The sequence below is a fragment of the Phaethon lepturus genome, unplaced genomic scaffold (assembly GCF_000687285.1).
Source record: "Phaethon lepturus isolate BGI_N335 unplaced genomic scaffold, ASM68728v1 scaffold9097, whole genome shotgun sequence".
Classification (NCBI taxonomy): Eukaryota; Metazoa; Chordata; class Aves; order Phaethontiformes; family Phaethontidae; genus Phaethon; species Phaethon lepturus.
In genome coordinates this window covers 43,925-61,537 of record NW_010552483.1, presented here as the reverse complement: position 1 = coordinate 61,537, position 17,613 = coordinate 43,925, and the positions used below count along the sequence as shown (strand labels likewise).

The window sequence follows — 17,613 nt, the reverse complement described above, 5'->3', positions numbered from 1 at the left end:
ACAGGGGCGGCGTGTCAGAACCGGTAGGAGGGAATCCCTGCTAGCCTCAAGGAAGGGCCACTTCTTACATGCAAGGTTTCCATTTCCTTTTACTGTAGTCAGAATAATCACAGTATCTCACAGAAAGAATAAAGCTAAGAATGGGTTCCTAACTGAATGCTTAGTGGATTGAAATCATGTATAGGGATGGGGAAGGCAGGACTTTCAGATAAAAGTCCTCTTTTCCTCTAACTTCTGGCACTTAACCTAGCGTACTGCTAGGAGTCTTACAGAATCAAACCAGGGTAGCACATGCGTAGCCATGTTGAGGTTTCTGTCTTTGAGAAGAGTAGATAAGAGATTGTAAAAGATGTGCATGGCTGGACATGATAAGCAGTAGAGCTAACATCTTGCGAGCTGTTCTCAGAAGGCATATGACTTGCTGTGACTGAACCTTGATAAGTTTTTCTCCTGTCCCCTCCTCTCTGGCCCTTCACTCCCTGTCTCTCCCGCCCAATAAACATTGGGAGCTAAAGGGTGATGAATGTAGAACAAAATAAAATATTTTTGGCTCTTGAACAATCTAGAACCTACAGGAGTGTGAACATTTCCATGCTTAGATTTTCTCCCTGATAAAGGGACACTTTCTTTAACTTCTGAATAACAGATAACTCTGTGTATGTGTGTGTTCCTATCTTTGAGGTAAGTCTGTATTGACATCATAAAGCTCTACTTCTGCATCTAGTCCCTGGATTTCTAGGACATGTCAAGCAATAATGGAATTTTATTTGACGCTGATTCTAGGAAGTGAGTAATCTTTTGTGGTCAGCCCTGCATTGTCAGTTATTATGAAAGTTTTACAAAAAGTAAAGCTTAAAATGGTGTAGTCGTGGTGGTGAGTGCGTTCCTTGATTTTGATGTGAATGTTATGATACTGTTACTTTTTTTGTTTTCTAGGATGATCCTGCAAAAGGAAGGTCCTCGTTCTCTGTTTAGAGGGCTGGGTCCTAATTTAGTAGGCGTTGCTCCTTCCAGGTAAATTAAATAAATTTGAAATTTTGATTGCTGTACGTTATTCGCGGGACTTAAGATTTATTTGAAGTGAGTTTTTGCATCTCAAGCTGTAAATACTTAATAGCAAATAACCTTTGTTTCCTGGGGTCATTTTGTTGTCTGAGAAATTGAGCCACTCTGCAGCTGTAGTCCCACATCCCTGCAGCAACTTGCTTAGCATTTACTATTCTATATGCTGCTATAATAGTATTTACTGTTGTATACTATCCCTTATGCAGAGTTTTGTCCAGTTAAGAAGGAAAATGCTTAAAGAGTCGCACATGTAAACAAGTTTGTACCTTTGAAAATACAAAGGTAGATTTAGCTTTCAGTTAATCCATCATCTTCAGGAAGCAATTGTATGACCGTAGCCTTAAAACACTGGGTCTTTCTTCCTGAATTCTGATGAAGCACAGACTACTGTCCCCCTGCAGCAGGAAGCCTGTTTTGAAACTTCAAAAAGGGCCAGACTAGATAGGATGACACGCACACAGAGCTGTCCCAGAGGAAGCAGATCCAGCAGTGGGCTGGACCCCAAAGGGTACTGGGGCAGTGTCAGAGTGTGCAGCGGATGAGGATGTAAATCTGATCTAATTGGCAGTGGTATTGCTGCTGTCAGTTGCTCCACATTGGCACAAATGCTTCAGCTGCTTGGCTGGTGTTGGCGGAGTGAGGTGCAGGTTATGCCTGAGTTTGAATTGATCCTCACATATAAGTGTTAGCCAAAGTTCAGCCCAAAAATAGGAGCATGCCTAAGGAAGAGTACGGAAACAAAGCCATGTAAAAGTAATATAACTACTTAATTCTTGAGGAGGCTATAATCATCTTTCGGCCCATTTTTATTCGCTTTTATTCTGTTTGAGAAGTGTCTTTATGCAGAGGGAATATGTTCCACAAAGTTTTTATTTTTCCCTTAACTTAGTGCCCTGCTTTCGTTTTGTGTGGTTTTTTTGTTGGTGTGTTTTGTCTGAACAGAAGATATTATTATTCCTGTCTCCTGCAGGAGATGGGACTTCCCTACCCATTTGGGGGGTATCTTAACTTTTCTGGTTTCAGGTCTTTGGATGCTTCTGAAAAATTTTATTGAACTGGACTTTTCATTCAGCATTGATTTCTTTTCTACTTAAATCTGACAGATGAGGTGTTGCTCTGTATATCCTCTGCATAAATAAGAGAAAAACATAGTTCAGGAATTGAAGTACCTTTATTTTAGCAGAATTTTTAAAGAATTAGGAATACTTGAGATTGTCTGATCACTAACTTAGCATTGCTTGTTGGAGCAGCTTAACTTAAACTGAAAAGCCTGTACTTTTGTTTGAGTCTGATCTGGATCTGAATGTTCAACCTTCATTTTTATCTTTTTAACACTAATTTTTATACAGCAATGAATTCCATTTTATAAGCAACTATCTTCAGTGAAAAATATTCTCAATTGTAAAAAACTATATTTCTTTTCAGTAAATTTTATGTTATATTTTCTAATTCCCTTCCCTTTTTCCCCCAGGTGAAATACTTAGGTTGTTTTCCCCCTCCTGCCCCATGTTCATACTAAAAATGTCAACTTGGTATAATGTATGAAGTCATATAAATAAGCACATCCTCATTCCCCCCTGGCTGACTCTGTCTTCATCCAGTACTTCATTTCAATTAAGCGTTAGCTAAGTGGGTTTAACAGCAGCGCTTTGTTTAAATAAGCTGTAGAGAAGCATGTTTCATAATACATCCAGTATACTTAACTGAGTTCAGATTCCATTTTAGACATTACACCCATGAAGCAAGCACTTTATCTTTCGTTATAATAAAGAAAAACATGTTTGCACAGCTAATGAGGTTAATGTTCTGTTCATGAAAATGTGCATGTTCATTTTTTTCTCTTGTAGAGGGTTGTCTGTAAGTTTAAAAAAAAAAAAGTAGTAGAACCTTAAATGTGAGTTTTAGATGTGCTTGAAATAAGGCTTTTAGCTTTAATGAATGAAAACATGTCTTTTTCCTAATGACATTGACCTGCTGACTTTTGTCTAGCTTTGTCTTGATACCAGCTCGCAGACTTGAATGTAGTACAAGTTTACAAATATTTTTTGTAGTGTATTCAGAGACAAAAAACTATTTCTATTTCAATATAGGACTAAAGAAACAGCTGTTCTAGCATTTAAAATAGAAATACTTATAACTACAAGTTACAATGTATGAATATTTACATTTTATATGCTAGAACAATATTCTAAATATTAAGTGTGCTGGTTGGTTTTAAAAAAGGCAAATACTTGCTAGTTCTCTTGAAATTGTAATGCTATTGAGCTGAGTTTATGCCCATTAGTATAAATTTGATCCGTTAAAGACATACGGAATTGTGTAATTCCACTTAGTTCAGCAGTGTTGGGCTTCCCTGGCTAAAATTCCTAGTGTCACAAAAATCACTGTCGTGTTTCTAATTATATATCCTTCCCCCCACTAACTGTTAATCAGAACTATTGTACAAGGAAAAGTTGTAAAGTGTACTCTGTACCCTCCATCCTTAGAATAGTCCCACTACTTTGCAAGCATTATTCCTTGAGTCGTTTTCTACTTAGGAAATAAGGCTTGAACCGAGATCATCTTCAGTTAGTGAAGTTAGTGGCACCACTCGTAAGAGTATCAACATACAAAACATAACTCAGATTTTGTTCTAATTTTAGAGCGATATATTTTGCTGCTTACTCAAACTGCAAGGAAAAGTTGAACAATATTTTCAATCCAGATTCTACCCAGGTACACATGATTTCAGCTGGTGTGGCAGGTAAGGATCTGTAACTTTTTAGCTTCATTCTAGAGTCCTATCTACAAATGAGAGGTGGAAAAAACAAAACAGAACAGAAAATGTTCAGTGATTGAGTGGTCTCTTTTTGTGGCGGTTACCTTCTTTGACCTCATTAAACAAGCTATCGGGAGAATATGTGTATGAAACATTGCACTTAGTGTTCATGAAGATCTTTAACCGTGTGTCTGTGAATAGTCTTTTGTAGGAAAACGTGCATGTCTGCTTTCTTGATTGTAAATTTGTGAAATGTAAAATGAGAACTTTCAAAACAGTAACTTTTTGCCCTGCAAGCTATAAACAAGATTGTTTGCACTGAACTCTGGCTTAATGCTTCTTAATCTGTTTTTTTAATCATCACTTTTTCTGTCACAGCTTTGTATATCTGACTTATTTTTGTCTGTTTGAAATATGCCTACAGATTTTTGTATAAATTAGATGTAATACCCCCTCCTCTTTTTCTCAAATACCAGGCTGTGTGAAGTTTGCTCTACCACTAAAAGTGACATGGAAGAGCAGACTTACGTAGTTTTCATATATTTTCATCTCTGGAAATTAATACTGACTTTATATCTGCAAGTGTAACTTTGGTATATTTTAGCAGCTACCAATATATGTTGCTTGATTTGTATGTTCTGTGCTTTGGGATCATTAACAAGGGGAGTTAAAGGCAACTGAGCTGAGTTATGGTCATGGACTTGTGCTGGGGAAATCAAAGCTTGGGCTGGCAACACTGTGCCTGTTGTTGCCTGTGTCTTTCCCACACAAAACCAAATTTTCCGAAGTGTGTGTTTGTTTTTTTTTTTTCCTATATAGACCATAGACACTTCACAGATTAATTCTGACAATTTGATGGTAGCCTGTTGAAATTTCTAATTCCTGTCAAATTTTACAACCGGTGTATATAACATGAGTACTAGCAATCTGAAATGGACTGTCAAAGGTGATGTCAGAGTAAGGAGTAGAATTCGTTTTCTATTTAATACTTGCTAATAATCTGATACAAAGGAATTGCAATATAGCAGAAAATTTAAGTGACATTAGGTTTGTACTTTAACACACTCATGCTCATGTCTAGCACATGAGAAATGTCATGGCAGTTTTTAATAATCTGGCTTAGCGATATAAGGAGTGCCATTTTTGTCTTAAATGGGCAAAATAAGGTGCTCAGATGACACAGTATTTTTTTTATCACCTGGAAATGTGTTTTGTTTGTAGGTGAACAGCATGGGAAATGAGATGGAAGGGGATTTCATGAAAAGTTTATCCTAAGCAGTTAATTGCTCCAGAAACCCTAATTACTTAATTTTTCTTGTCTTCAGCTCTTTGTCAAGGGGATAAAACTTGTCTTCAAATTCAGGGTGTGGGGAGGTACAGGTAAAAGAAACAAGACTATCCTCAATTGAAGACAACTTGTGTAGCTCATGCAATGCTGCAGACAAAGATTCAGAGTGTTCCTTTGGAAGTAACTGCCCTCATTCCATAATGAAAAGAACATTTATGGAGATGTGCTGTAGTGACTTTTCCCAGATGCTTGCAGACACAGACTGTAGTTTGTCAGGGACTTCTGTATCTGTTTGTTGACTTGCTTCCCTTCCAGAAGGTTAGTGTTAATGCATTTGTACTTATGACTGGAGGAGACTGGGGTAAATGTATATGAGCCTTAATTGCTGCTTGACTTTATGTTTGTATACCAGCTTTAATACTGAAAACTCCTGTGGCTGTTATCTTTCTCACACTTGCCTAGTTCTGCAGTTGTTTTCTTAAACCATATAGCTGGGAAACTGAATGCCCAGTGCAGGTTCACACTACAGGTCACAATTTTCTTTCACCTGAAATGGCTTGGCACTGTATACTGCAGATGTTCTCCAAAAGACCTTTAAAAGAAGGTTCTTTGACAAACAATTTCTTCATACTCGTTACTGGTGGTATTCTGATTTATGTGTGAAGGACTGTAGCTAAAATTAACAGTGCTTTCTTGGGAACATGCTAACGATGTTTTTGTAATTCTAATATATTTCAGAAAATGCACTTAAACCAGCTATTAACAAGGTTTGTATTGCTATCTGATGCAAATCAACTTAAGGAAATGGCAAAATAACAGGGACACGATCAAATGTGAGCTCTTAATTGGTTGACTTAAACAGGTTAACATAGAAGATCACCATAATATTTGCTTTGGAACTTAAGATTTCGAGAGTGGCAAGAGTGGATAAACACTTCTAATAATTAGTAAAAAATAATCGGTGTTGGTTTTTTCTTTTGCAGCTGCCAATGGTTTCAGTAAGGAATTGAGTAACTCTGTCTTAAATGAGGGATTTTTTTGTTTGTTTGTTTAGATATGGCCTCTCTGTTACATAAAGGCTTCTAATACCTAATGAACATGAGGTGGTGTTTGCGCTTACGACGCTTTTCCTGTAGGTTGCAAAATACAATAATGATGCAAAAATGGAATTTTAAAATGAACTATAACTTAGTGTGTATGAACTTCAGTCAACTTTAAGTATTGTTTATTTGTATCATATGTTAATACATAAGTATCTCAGGATAGACTGATGTCATTGTTAAGTAAGGGTTACTTTATGCACATGGCATTTTTTGTGAGTGAGAATCTGAGGTATAGTGTTTTAAGCATTTTTGTTTGATTTCAGGCCTGATTCTTCTTTCTCAAGATAAAACCTATTTTTTGATTTATTAAGATTCTTTTAGTAAGTTTTATCCCAAGGAAGATGAATTATGCTTCATATTAGTAACTGATGCCTTATGCAATTAGATATTAATGTTTTTCTCTTGCTGTGTGCTAGCTTCCAGCATATAATTCATGTCACCTTCATACTTAAAGTATCTGTGTATTGACATGAACAAATACTTGTCAATCTTTTTTACTTATTACTCAACATATCACATAGTTACCGTTTTGTAAACTTGGACAGTAAATATATCTGAAGCATACTACAAGAATGAGAATGTTTGCTTGTGTGATGACAGTTTATCTCTGTACATTTCACAGTTAGGCAAAATTCTCGGATTCGTTATAATCTCTGCCTTTTCATTGCACTTAGTCTCTTTTGCCACAATGGAGAATAAAAACTTCTGTAGAGAACTGGATGAAATACTTGATTCCTGTATGGCTTTCTGATTTGCCTTTTTAATGATTCATAGCCTCATTCAGACAACATGGTTGCAAATCTGCTGCAAAGCTACTTTGCCTTTTATACTATTGCTGTTCTTTGTGGAGCTCTACTGGCAAACCAACCCAAGTGTAGATTTATTATTTTTATTACAAATTAAAATTTGGGACCATTTTATTACTTATAGGGATACCATACTTCTGTAAGTTTTAAGTAGTATGTACACAGTTAATTAATACCAAATAAAATGCATATTTAGCTGATTACTGTTATTAGAAAGTTTGATTTCATAAGGCATCTATCTTTTGCAGTGCTAAGACAAGGCTAGCTTTTTTTGAATTATATTTAGGAGTGGGGAAGAAGGAGGGTTCACTTGTAAATTTGGTATATAGGTAAGTATTTGGAGATAAAAAATGGAACTGCTGCAAATGAGCAGAAATTTCAGTACTCAGTGCATTTTACACAACTATTTTAATATCTGTGGCCTGTTCTGATTATTTTTCTTTCTTTTTTTCCTAAACTTTTACCTGAAAACAGTTAGATCTCACAATAACTAATTCACAAATCCTTCCAATGGGATTCGATTTGTACACATGTGTCTGATGAGGTCACTGCTTGTTGTTATGATACAGAAAAGCCTGTGTCTATTTTAGGCATTTACTGTACATTTCTCCCGTGAAAAGAGTGAGATCGTGTCATCTCATGCTCCCCATCCGCAGGTCACTTCCTGCAGAAATATGGACTAACTTAAACCTCGTGAGTACTGAACTGAGCGTCTCTTGCAGCCTCTAGTGTAAGAACCACACATTGGGTTTGTAATATCTATTAAATAAAGACAATAAAGGGGAATTCACTTTCTTTATCTTGAACTCAAATGATGTGCATTGTGCAAAGACATCACTTCTTAACTCTGCTAAGAGTTATTTTTTTCTGTGCAGCTCAGGGAAAGGTGGAAAATACCTTTCACTGATAGCTGCAACTTTACTTAGCTCTGGCTAATTGAATGTCCCTAATGGGGTTAAACAATGCCTTTTGTTTTATTTTCAGTGTCCCAGAGCTGCCTTTAAAGTGCTGCAGCCGATATTCTGTGTTGTCACATTATTTCAAAGATCTCTTTTCTTTTTCTTTTTTTAATATGTATAAAAACTCCTTTCTGTCTCTTTGTTTTCTCTTTCGGTTTGTTTTTGTTTTACTACTTTGGATTTTAATTCAGCATTTCATATTCACATGCGTCTGTATCAATTACATTGGCTTATAGATTTAACAAAAAAAAAAAACCCTAACCTTTGAAATGTGATGCATAATAGGAATACCTGGGATCTTACCTGTCAGTAGCTGATATAGCTCAAAAAGTAGATTAACATAATTCTGTCTGAAACTGGGATACAATTTCACAGAACAAAATAAAACATAGGAAAGTACAGGAGTTTCTGGTATTGCCAAATTGGTCTACGCTTCTAATGAATCTGGAATCTTAATCTTTCTTGAGGATACAACACACTGATTAGCATTGTAAAGCACTATAAAGTTCATGAAGACTTCTAAAAAGAAAAAGGAGAAAAGAAAAAGGAAACAATTGATAGCTTCATAGTAGTTGTTGAAAGCCCTTCACCTTTATTTTTTTAACCAGGACTTTTGCTACGGATTATCTGTATTTAAAAAGAAAAGCTTATCTTATCAAAGATCCCCAAATTCTGGATGTTTCATGTTCTGGAGTGCTTTCCTTGGTGTCGTATCACTCAACTCTTAATTTATTTTCCTTCCACTAACTGTATTTACTACATTACCTGTAAGAATTGAGCTGTAGTTCTTCCATCCTGAAACCTGAATTATTGAAGGCTCTTTGATTTGAAAGCTTTGGTTCGAACTGTCATGCTATTTAGGCTTACGACCACCCTAGGAAAAAAAATGGCTATGCTGCTAAGTGTCTGATCCTACTATTGGGGTGCTATGCTTATGTAACGTTTAGAGCAACCTGGGGAGTACAAGTTTGGGCAGAAAAAGTTGCCAGTGAAGCATAGTTGGCACAGAATGCAATTTCCCATGTACTCTTCCCAGCCTGCCTAGAAGTATCAGGCTGCTGCTGTGGGCAAATGTAGTCACTACTGCCACTCAGACACTGCCTCTGATCTCATTTATGTGTCTCCTGTTACAGATTTAGGACCTACAGAGACAGTTTTTTGGGGTCGGAATAGGAAGGAGAAAGGGCTGAGCAGATAATGCTGTAACATACGGTCCAGCAGTAACAAAATTACAAAGCATGTAACTTAAATAAGAATGCAGAAGACTCTTTGTGTCTTGTTCACTCCCAGTCAAGAACTAGGAGGGACTCGAGCTAATTTTGTTGGGGTTATGTTTGAGAGAAGTCTTTGCTGGAAAATCTTTGCTGGAAAATGTGTTGATAGGGGAAGTTATTTTCCCCGCCTTATTGAAAAGCCTTTGTTGCAGTCCTGTGCATTGCTAGTGCCCTTGACTGCACTATAGGTATGGAAAGATTCTGATTTGAAGTAAAAGAAAATTAAATCTTTCTTAATGCTAGCGTAAAGAAAAAAAAAAGGCAAGAACAAAATTTCCTTTCCATGTAATTCAACCCAGAGTCAAATGCTGCTGGAATCAGTGGGGTTTCTATGGCATTAAGTGACAGGTCAGAAGGCCTCTGGCTAGTTGAACTGCAGAACCTTTTTTGCAGGTGTAATGTGTTTTAAAAACATCCCACACCTTGTTATGGCAAAGTAGTTCCCTGATGCTTTGAGTTTTTACAAAATTGTTTGCCTACATGAAATGCAGATAAAAACCCTCTTTGGCTTGTTAGGATTTCACTCCATCATATGAAGGACATACAGGTACCTAGACATAGGAAAAGGAAAAGCGCAATGTGTTATTGCGGGGAGAAGCCAAATCCAAACCTTTATTATCTAACCAGTGGATTCACAGGATATTGTTTAGTTAAAAGGTTTGAGTCAGTTTAAAAATCTATTTAATCAAAAGATTAAGCTGAAGTCCCTAATTTGGTTTTGCTGTTTTGGCACGGATATATAGCTAAATCTTAGTAGCTGCTAAACTTCATAATGTGTCTTTAGAACTGTAACTGAAAATCCTAATGACCTGTTTAAGATTTGGGGTGGGAGGTAAAACAAACCTTAAAACAGTTAAGATCCCCTGGCATTTCTCTTGAGTATTGCAGTCATTTGTGTGCAATGTAAACCTAGATTGTGATTGAACAGAAGTAACATGTATGCAAGCAGTTCTGCTAAATATATTTATGTAAGCTGTTAATGATCTCCATAAACAAGCCTATTGATAGCCTGTTTGTTGTATAAGTATTGTGCACCAGATGTGCACTGAACAGGATAACTGTTGCTTTCCCACAACCCCAGTCCATTCCCTTGCAGGAGGGCAGCATGTCTTTGTAGTTATATACAAGTGATGTGTGTCACTTAGAAAGCAAGTGTCTAAATTTATCATCTCTTGCCTGGCCATGTTCCAGCTCTTCCCTTTTCCTTTTCTCTCCTGCAGACATGTCACCTCATTAATGGTGCACTTGTGGTATTACAACTCTAGATGTTTTTTTTTTTTTTTTCAGAGCTGCCTTCACTCTGCTCTTTTTCTCTCCACAGTTGTGCAGAAGTAAGAGTGATTCTTACTTCTTTTCTTTTTTCTTTTTTTTTTTTTTAATTTGTTTCCTTTTCTCTTTTTCTTCCTTTTCTTTTTTCTTTAGTGGACTGAAAATCAAAGCTTTAACCCTGAGCCCTTACGCAAGCCTGAATAGTTGCTGTCTGTCTGGATAGTTAGACGTCATACTATTTACTTTAACAATTTAAACATGCATATCCTTGTAAAAGTATTCCTAGGCCAACCGACAATCTCTGCTTTAAATACTAAATAAAACATTAGCACTCAAATTGAACTGTTCTTTATAGTTTAGTATTAAAAGGTCTTTTAACTTACAGTAATATATGCCTTTTAACTGCACCAAAAGTACTATTTATTCAGTCTGCATGCTTTTAAACTCGGATTGTATTTCAGGTAGCAAATTTAATTGACACAATGTTTTATACCATCTCAAATTATGATAGCTGTATCTACACTGCATTCTTATTGACATGTTTTCCAAATTGGCTAATATTAGTTTAGCTAGCTTTGCTGTTCTGTGGTGTGGTGTCAAAACAGGGTTGGTACGATTAGATAGGCAGAGAAAGGTACACAATTGGGTTTATTTTATATGGGGCATCTCTTGCTAAGAATCAAACTTACTCAATATTAATGTGAAATTAAAAAGTAAGCTAAATGTTTATTGGCTGTATGGATTCATAAAATATCAGTAAAGGGCTTCAATGGGTACTTTCTAAAAAATCAGTATAGTCCGAGTTTTTGCATACACTGTACCTTACTGTGTGCATTTCGAACTTAGATGCAGCTGCTTTTATGATATTATCACATCTAACTTTTCTTTTTAAATATTTTAGGTTTTACTGCGATCACAACAACTAATCCCATTTGGCTAGTAAAGACACGGTTACAGCTTGATGCAAGGTAAGAATCTAAATAAGAGAATCTGCTAGTGACGATGGGCAATCTCACTGCTGTGATAAGACTTCACTTAAATGTTGTGAATCTGTTCTGCATCCCAAAATGGAATGATTCTTTAAATATCCAACATTTCTAGACAGTTAATGCTGATCTATCTACAAGTTACACTATCATTTTTCTCTGTTCTAATCTGTCTTCTGAGGCATGCTTGAGGCACTGTAGTAGACCGGCCAGCAAATTTGGAATGGATGACAAGGTTACAGTCTCATTTAAATAACGTTCTACCAACCATATACTTAAATTTTCCATTACAGAATTGATTACAGAAACTGTTTATTATTACAAATCTTGTAATGAGGTATAATTTAATGCAAATAAGGAGGAATAAAGACTATATTCTCATATATTTAACTATAGGAGGAGACTGATATGATGCAAGTGTCTCAATGCAACTGTCTTGTTCATCTTAAAGACTTTCTGGCTGAAAAATTAGCATGCAGTATAAAACTTCAGCCATCCTAAATATATTAATGAGCCACATACTCCTATTTTGGAGATCTGTTTGACTTTCTGTATTAAGGGCATATTAGCATTTTTCCTCTTAGCAGGTATATTGTCAACTGCAAGGTGACCATAGTAAATATATCCCAGAACTAGTTTTACCGTGAGATATTTTGTTACGCTACAATATGATTGCAGTGATAATTCCATGACTAATTCCAAGGGGGTTTTGTTGCTATGTGCAACCTGATGGCATCTTGTGCTTCTGCTTGTTTTTTACTGATGAATCAGTTAAATTGCTTAAACTACAGGGCTTTAAGGAAATTAGTGAAAATTAGCGATTGGTTGTGCACATTATTTTTGTACATTATATCAAGCACATTGTTCCTGTGGGAGACCTGAAGAATGAAGTACCTTCTATCTTTGTGTAGGACACTGCAATTATATATTGCATTCTCAGCTCTTCTAATTCAGTTTTTATTAAAGGCATAAAAGCACTTGGCCTGTGGGTTTATCCTGGCCTGATCTTGTTACTGTTGAAGTTCTCAGAAATCCCCCTGATTCCAGTAAGAGCGGGCGAAGGCATGTGTTTTGTTTCTGAAGTGAAATTGCTGTGGCCTTCATGGCACTGTTGTGCATCTTGCACATTAGAAGAACAAATTCTTACAGCAGTCTGTGTCAGTGCACCCGACCAGGTACCAGGGATGTGGGAACTGGGGTGCCCCTGGAGCTGGCAGCTGTAGGTCCAGCAGCTCTTCTCACCAGTAGTTCTTTGACTCTCCTCTTTTCCCTGTCAGCAGATGAGCACTAGCCCCTCAGTCCATTGCAGCATCTGCCACCTAGCTTACTCAAGACCTGATTCACAGCCCTGTGTGCCCTCTCTTTCTCTTAATTGTGCTTGGTACCTTTTTCCTTGCTGTCTTGACATTGCAGGTTCAAACCATAAAGACTTAAATTCTGCAATCTAGTGATGCCTCATTCTACTTGCATAATAGCTACTGCTCCTCTCTGTCTTGCTTTGACAGTATCCATATGAGTTACCATAACTTCTTACAAGGTTATTTGCTGTTTTATTCTGTGTGACTTGCTCACTCAGGAGACCTCTGCTGGCAGAATCTGTATGCTGCAAGTGCCTGCACTTGCTGCTGCAATGAAGCATCTTTTATATAGTTTTGTAACAGTTTTGCATAGCTACATACTAAGTATTTCAATACGCACAAATCAGTAAGCAAGCTAAAAATGGGAATGGGAACTAAAAAATAGTGGTAGATACAGTCATGTCTAATGAGCATTTTCCTTGACATCAGCAGTGGCTTAGTTGAATCAAAAAAAAAACCTGCCTGTGTTGTATCGGTTGATATGCTCCCTTTGCGTATCCTAGTTGTTTGATTGCTGTGAGATCTGCTGTTTGAACTCTTAGCCACTGCTTCCATGTTCATATGCCTTATAGCCATATAACCCTAAAGGCTGTACTGCAAGACCTGCGCTTCTGGGACAGGATGGTTAATTGCCATGCTATGGAGCTGTTTGAAGCAAAGTTTAGGGGAAATCCGTTCTCGTGCAGAAGAAAATGGTCATTTTTTTATGAGTCACTGACATTTACAGTTCATTTGGGAATCTGTTTTCAAGCAGTGTAGTCCTTTATTCCATAAGACTTGGAGGCCTAGAGCTGTTCAATGTGTCTACGTGATACTTGAGTCACCATATGAAACGAAATTTGGCTTGGATTCAGTGTAGTGCTTTACCTGTGTTTAGTGCTGAAGGCCTTTGAGGCTGTCACTCCAGGATCTTTGTGTTCTTAAATGTATCTGACTTGGACCCCGTCAGCCTCAGTGTGAGATGTTTCCAAGTCCGGTTGTCACTCAAGCAAAGCTGTTTAATTATTTTCCGGTCTCAAGTTGCACCAGTTTGATGTCTGTCTTGCTTTCTCCTTTTTAGGAATCGTGGAGAAAAGCGAATGAGTGCTTTTGAATGTGTCCGAAAAGTTTATCGATCAGACGGTGTTAAAGGCTTTTACAGAGGAATGTCAGCATCCTACGCAGGCATATCTGAGACTGTTATTCATTTTGTTATTTATGAGAGTATTAAGAGAAAACTACTGGAGTATAAGACTGCTTCTGCCATGGACAATGAGGATGAATCAGCAAAAGAAGCTTCAGACTTTGTTGGAATGATGATGGCTGCTGCCACTTCTAAAACTTGTGCAACATCAATAGCATATCCCCATGGTAAGTGGGGCAGGTACAGCTGAGAGCCTGAGCCAAAGTGATCAAAGGGAGTCTTTAGTGATATTTGTGGCAGACTTTTGCTCACTTGCTCAAGAGCTATTTCTTTGTCTAGAGCTTTTCACATCGAGTCAACATGAGTACGGTATTCAGAAATTGGAAGTATTTTTAAGTGGATATCTAGCATGGCCACCTCTTAGGCAATGTTTATGTTTCCAAAGGATTTTCCAGGGTATAACCCAAAGTACTTAAGGAGAAGATCCTCTTTCACTTGGAATCTCTCCCATATACTCAGCAATTTCACATAACTTGCCAGCAAGTTCTTGTCCCCCTTCTAGGAAAACAGGCTGTCTAGTTTGGTTTTGTTGCATGTAATTTTCCTGCAAAGTAGTTGTGTATACACTTAAGTGTGTTAATGGGTTGAGTACCTCATTAGTGGCAACTTTCAAGCCAAAATATAAGCCCAAACAACAGTCCTTTTCTGGATTTTAACTAAGCGAATGAACTTTCCTTGCTTAAATATCCAATACTGCCAAAAATTTAACTTGTTTTCCTCTTACACATGCTTGGTTTGCTTCTGTTTGACTTCCTCCTTTTTTTAGAGGGTTCTTCTGAGACTGAAAACTTGGGGACAGAGAAAGGTTGTAATGTAAAAATCACTAATTGGTTTCTGGGAACGATAATGAAAAGTGGTGAACATAACCACATGTGGTTCTCTTTGTGCAGAAGTTGTACGAACAAGACTAAGAGAAGAAGGAACAAAATACAGATCTTTCTTCCAGACATTGTCTTTGCTTGTGCGAGAAGAAGGATATGGATCCCTCTACCGAGGTTTAACTACACATCTGATCAGACAGATTCCAAACACAGCTATCATGATGTCAACCTATGAAGTGGTAGTCTACTTGCTTGATGGATAGCAGCGTGACAAGGCTTCCTAGAAGAAGGTGGAAGATTGAAAGACTGGAGTGGACCACTGAATGTCAGTGCCAATGTGGTGGGCAAAAGGAAGGTTGTATCAGGAACATGCAGCTATGGACAAACAGAAGGTTGATTGTGGGCATCTATGAATAATTTTGCTGCCTTATTGTATGGTCTCTTGGCAATGTGACAAATGGCAACTGCCCCTTAGGGAATGCATTTATACATCTTGTAATTCAAAATCATTACTTTCTTTTCATCTGTTAATCTAAACAAGGCCATTCGGTCATCTTCAGAGACCTGATGTGTGAGGGAGGGGGCATAAAATACATTCTTGGGCAGCCTTATTCACTTCTAGTGATTGCTCTCAACTACGTCCTTTTTGTTCTGTTTTACTGCACAGTAACCTGTTGGAAGAATGGGGAAGACAGTACTTTCATACCTTTCCATACCTGAAACTTCCATTCACTTGCTCTGAAGATTTGTAGAGACTGAGGTAGTAATCAGTGTGTAAAGTTTTCCATGTTGCTACCTCAAGACAAAATATGGCGCAGGGACCCAGAACAGAGTTATTTCTTCACTTAAAAGGTGATACTTGTTTTTTCTTTGAAGTTTGAGCAGTGTTGTAGGTTAGTGAGAGAGGGTCTGATTGTTGAACCCTTCAGGTTCTCAATCTCTCAGTATTGGTGTATGTGGATTTCTAGTTCTGCTGCATCATCCTCTTTCTTCTCTGGAACTTCCCTTCCTTAAGCAAGAGAGACCTAACACACACTTTCCTGTATCATCAGTTTTCCTTGCCAACCTGTTAGGTCACTCATACAGCTAAGGAAGAACTTGTTGAATGCTACTTCATAGCCTTTTAAAGGTTTCTTAATGTGATGAGATATCTCAGCTAGTCTAGCCTACCATTTGTGAAGACGGGATTCAGTCAAATAATTTTGTGCTACCTGAGAACAAGCTGTATTACCCTAGAATGTCTGGCAAAGCCTGACTTGGATTACCAGTATCTGTATGGGAGTACAGGGGGAGAACACATATCACCATGGCTAAGGTGACCAGAAAGCAGAAAGCTGTGGAAGTTGCGATAGATTTTTTTTTTTTTTTTTAATGAAGACAGCCTCTGTGAAGAATGATAGAGAAAATTGTAATTGAGACTTTATTGTAAGCATTCCCCTTGATAATTGCTGTATTACTTCTTCCAGCTTGAGCCTATGTACAGGACTGCAGCTGACAAGTATAACCTTGTCCTCCAAATTGTCTGTATATTCAGGCATTGTGGGGGTTTTTGTTCTATAAGGCAATTGCAAAGTGATGTGTTGCATTCAGCACCGAGGCTTAGCTAGTTTAGTCTGCCATAATTTACAGGGTTTTCCAAAACCATACAGTTGGAGTGTCAAAATCAGAAGTTTAATGTTACCAGAACTCGTACAGCTTTCCAAACAGAAATCTTTTATCTGCACCTTGAGTACTTCTCAGTCTGCATCCATGATCCTTATGAGGAAGATTATCTTTATAAGTTTGGGGCAATAGCTTTCTACATATAAATGCTGCTACACTGGTGCAGAGAGAACTGTGCTATCAACTCTTCCAGTGTGGTACTTCACTTAAACTGTGCATTGTGTGCAATGGCTTTATTTTATGAATGACTCCTTATGCACTTTGTGGCCTTCTTATGGCTTGTGACTTTTCTTCCTCTTGTAATATGTAATCAAAATGTGTTCAAAACATGCAGTTTGGTTTTAAACAAAGCACGTGGTTTAATTTCCATGTGAGCTGTGCAGGTTAAAACATCTTATGCTGTAGATCCATACCATCTCTGTTGCAGTAGTTCTGTAGGCTGTAGGCAAAAGCTTGAAGCTTACAGAACAATCAGTCTGGGCTTCTCATTTGCTTTCCTTTATTTTGATCCTTGTCATGTTTTCCACACAGTGTCCAAGTATTGGAGTACTTCATGTAATTAGCTGTACTAATGGCTGATACTTCTAAAAGCCCTCTATAGGATGTACAGCGACCTTGCGGTGTGGCTTGGTTGTATTGACTTCCTTCTCCTTGGAAAATGTTACCTTACCTTTTTAAAGACAAGATAGCATGACCTGTGATGTGCCCACAAAGGTGAACTTGATTGTTTTAAAGGAGCGAGGAGAGTGCTTAAATGTATGTTGTAGTGGGCTTTTTCTAGTGATCTTTCTAGGAAAAATATAGAGTATTCATGACTGACTTAAGATCTTGCTGTGATGCTATTATTCAGGTAACTCAGCGAAGTGCAGGAACAGCTACTTACTGTAATTTTTGTTCTATACGAAGCAGATTGCTCTTCAGGCTATCCAGATTACTCATTCACAGCCAAAATTTAAATTAGCAAAGACAATATTCAGCTTTGGAGTTCATGAATACAGTTAACACTTGGATTAGCCTAGGCTTCATGAGAGTTACTCTCCTCTGTTCATTGGACACATTCCCCCTTGGTTACATGTTTGTC

The 17,613-nt window shown here is 37.5% G+C and overlaps 1 protein-coding gene across 1 annotated transcript in view; it reads left to right on the top strand.

Annotated features, from left to right (window-relative positions):
• The window catches only part of SLC25A36 (solute carrier family 25 (pyrimidine nucleotide carrier ), member 36), a gene marked incomplete at its 5' end in the record, with an annotated part of 19,647 nt that extends 3,920 nt beyond the window's left edge, over positions 1–15,727 (top strand). The window contains 5 exons of the mRNA XM_010291224.1: positions 937–1,014; positions 3,708–3,808; positions 11,424–11,490; positions 13,927–14,216; positions 14,940–15,727. Coding sequence (XP_010289526.1) covers positions 937–1,014; positions 3,708–3,808; positions 11,424–11,490; positions 13,927–14,216; positions 14,940–15,133 — 730 coding nt within the window. The remainder of the gene's footprint in view (positions 1–936; positions 1,015–3,707; positions 3,809–11,423; positions 11,491–13,926; positions 14,217–14,939) is intronic.
• Between the last annotated feature and the right edge of the window lie 1,886 nt (positions 15,728–17,613).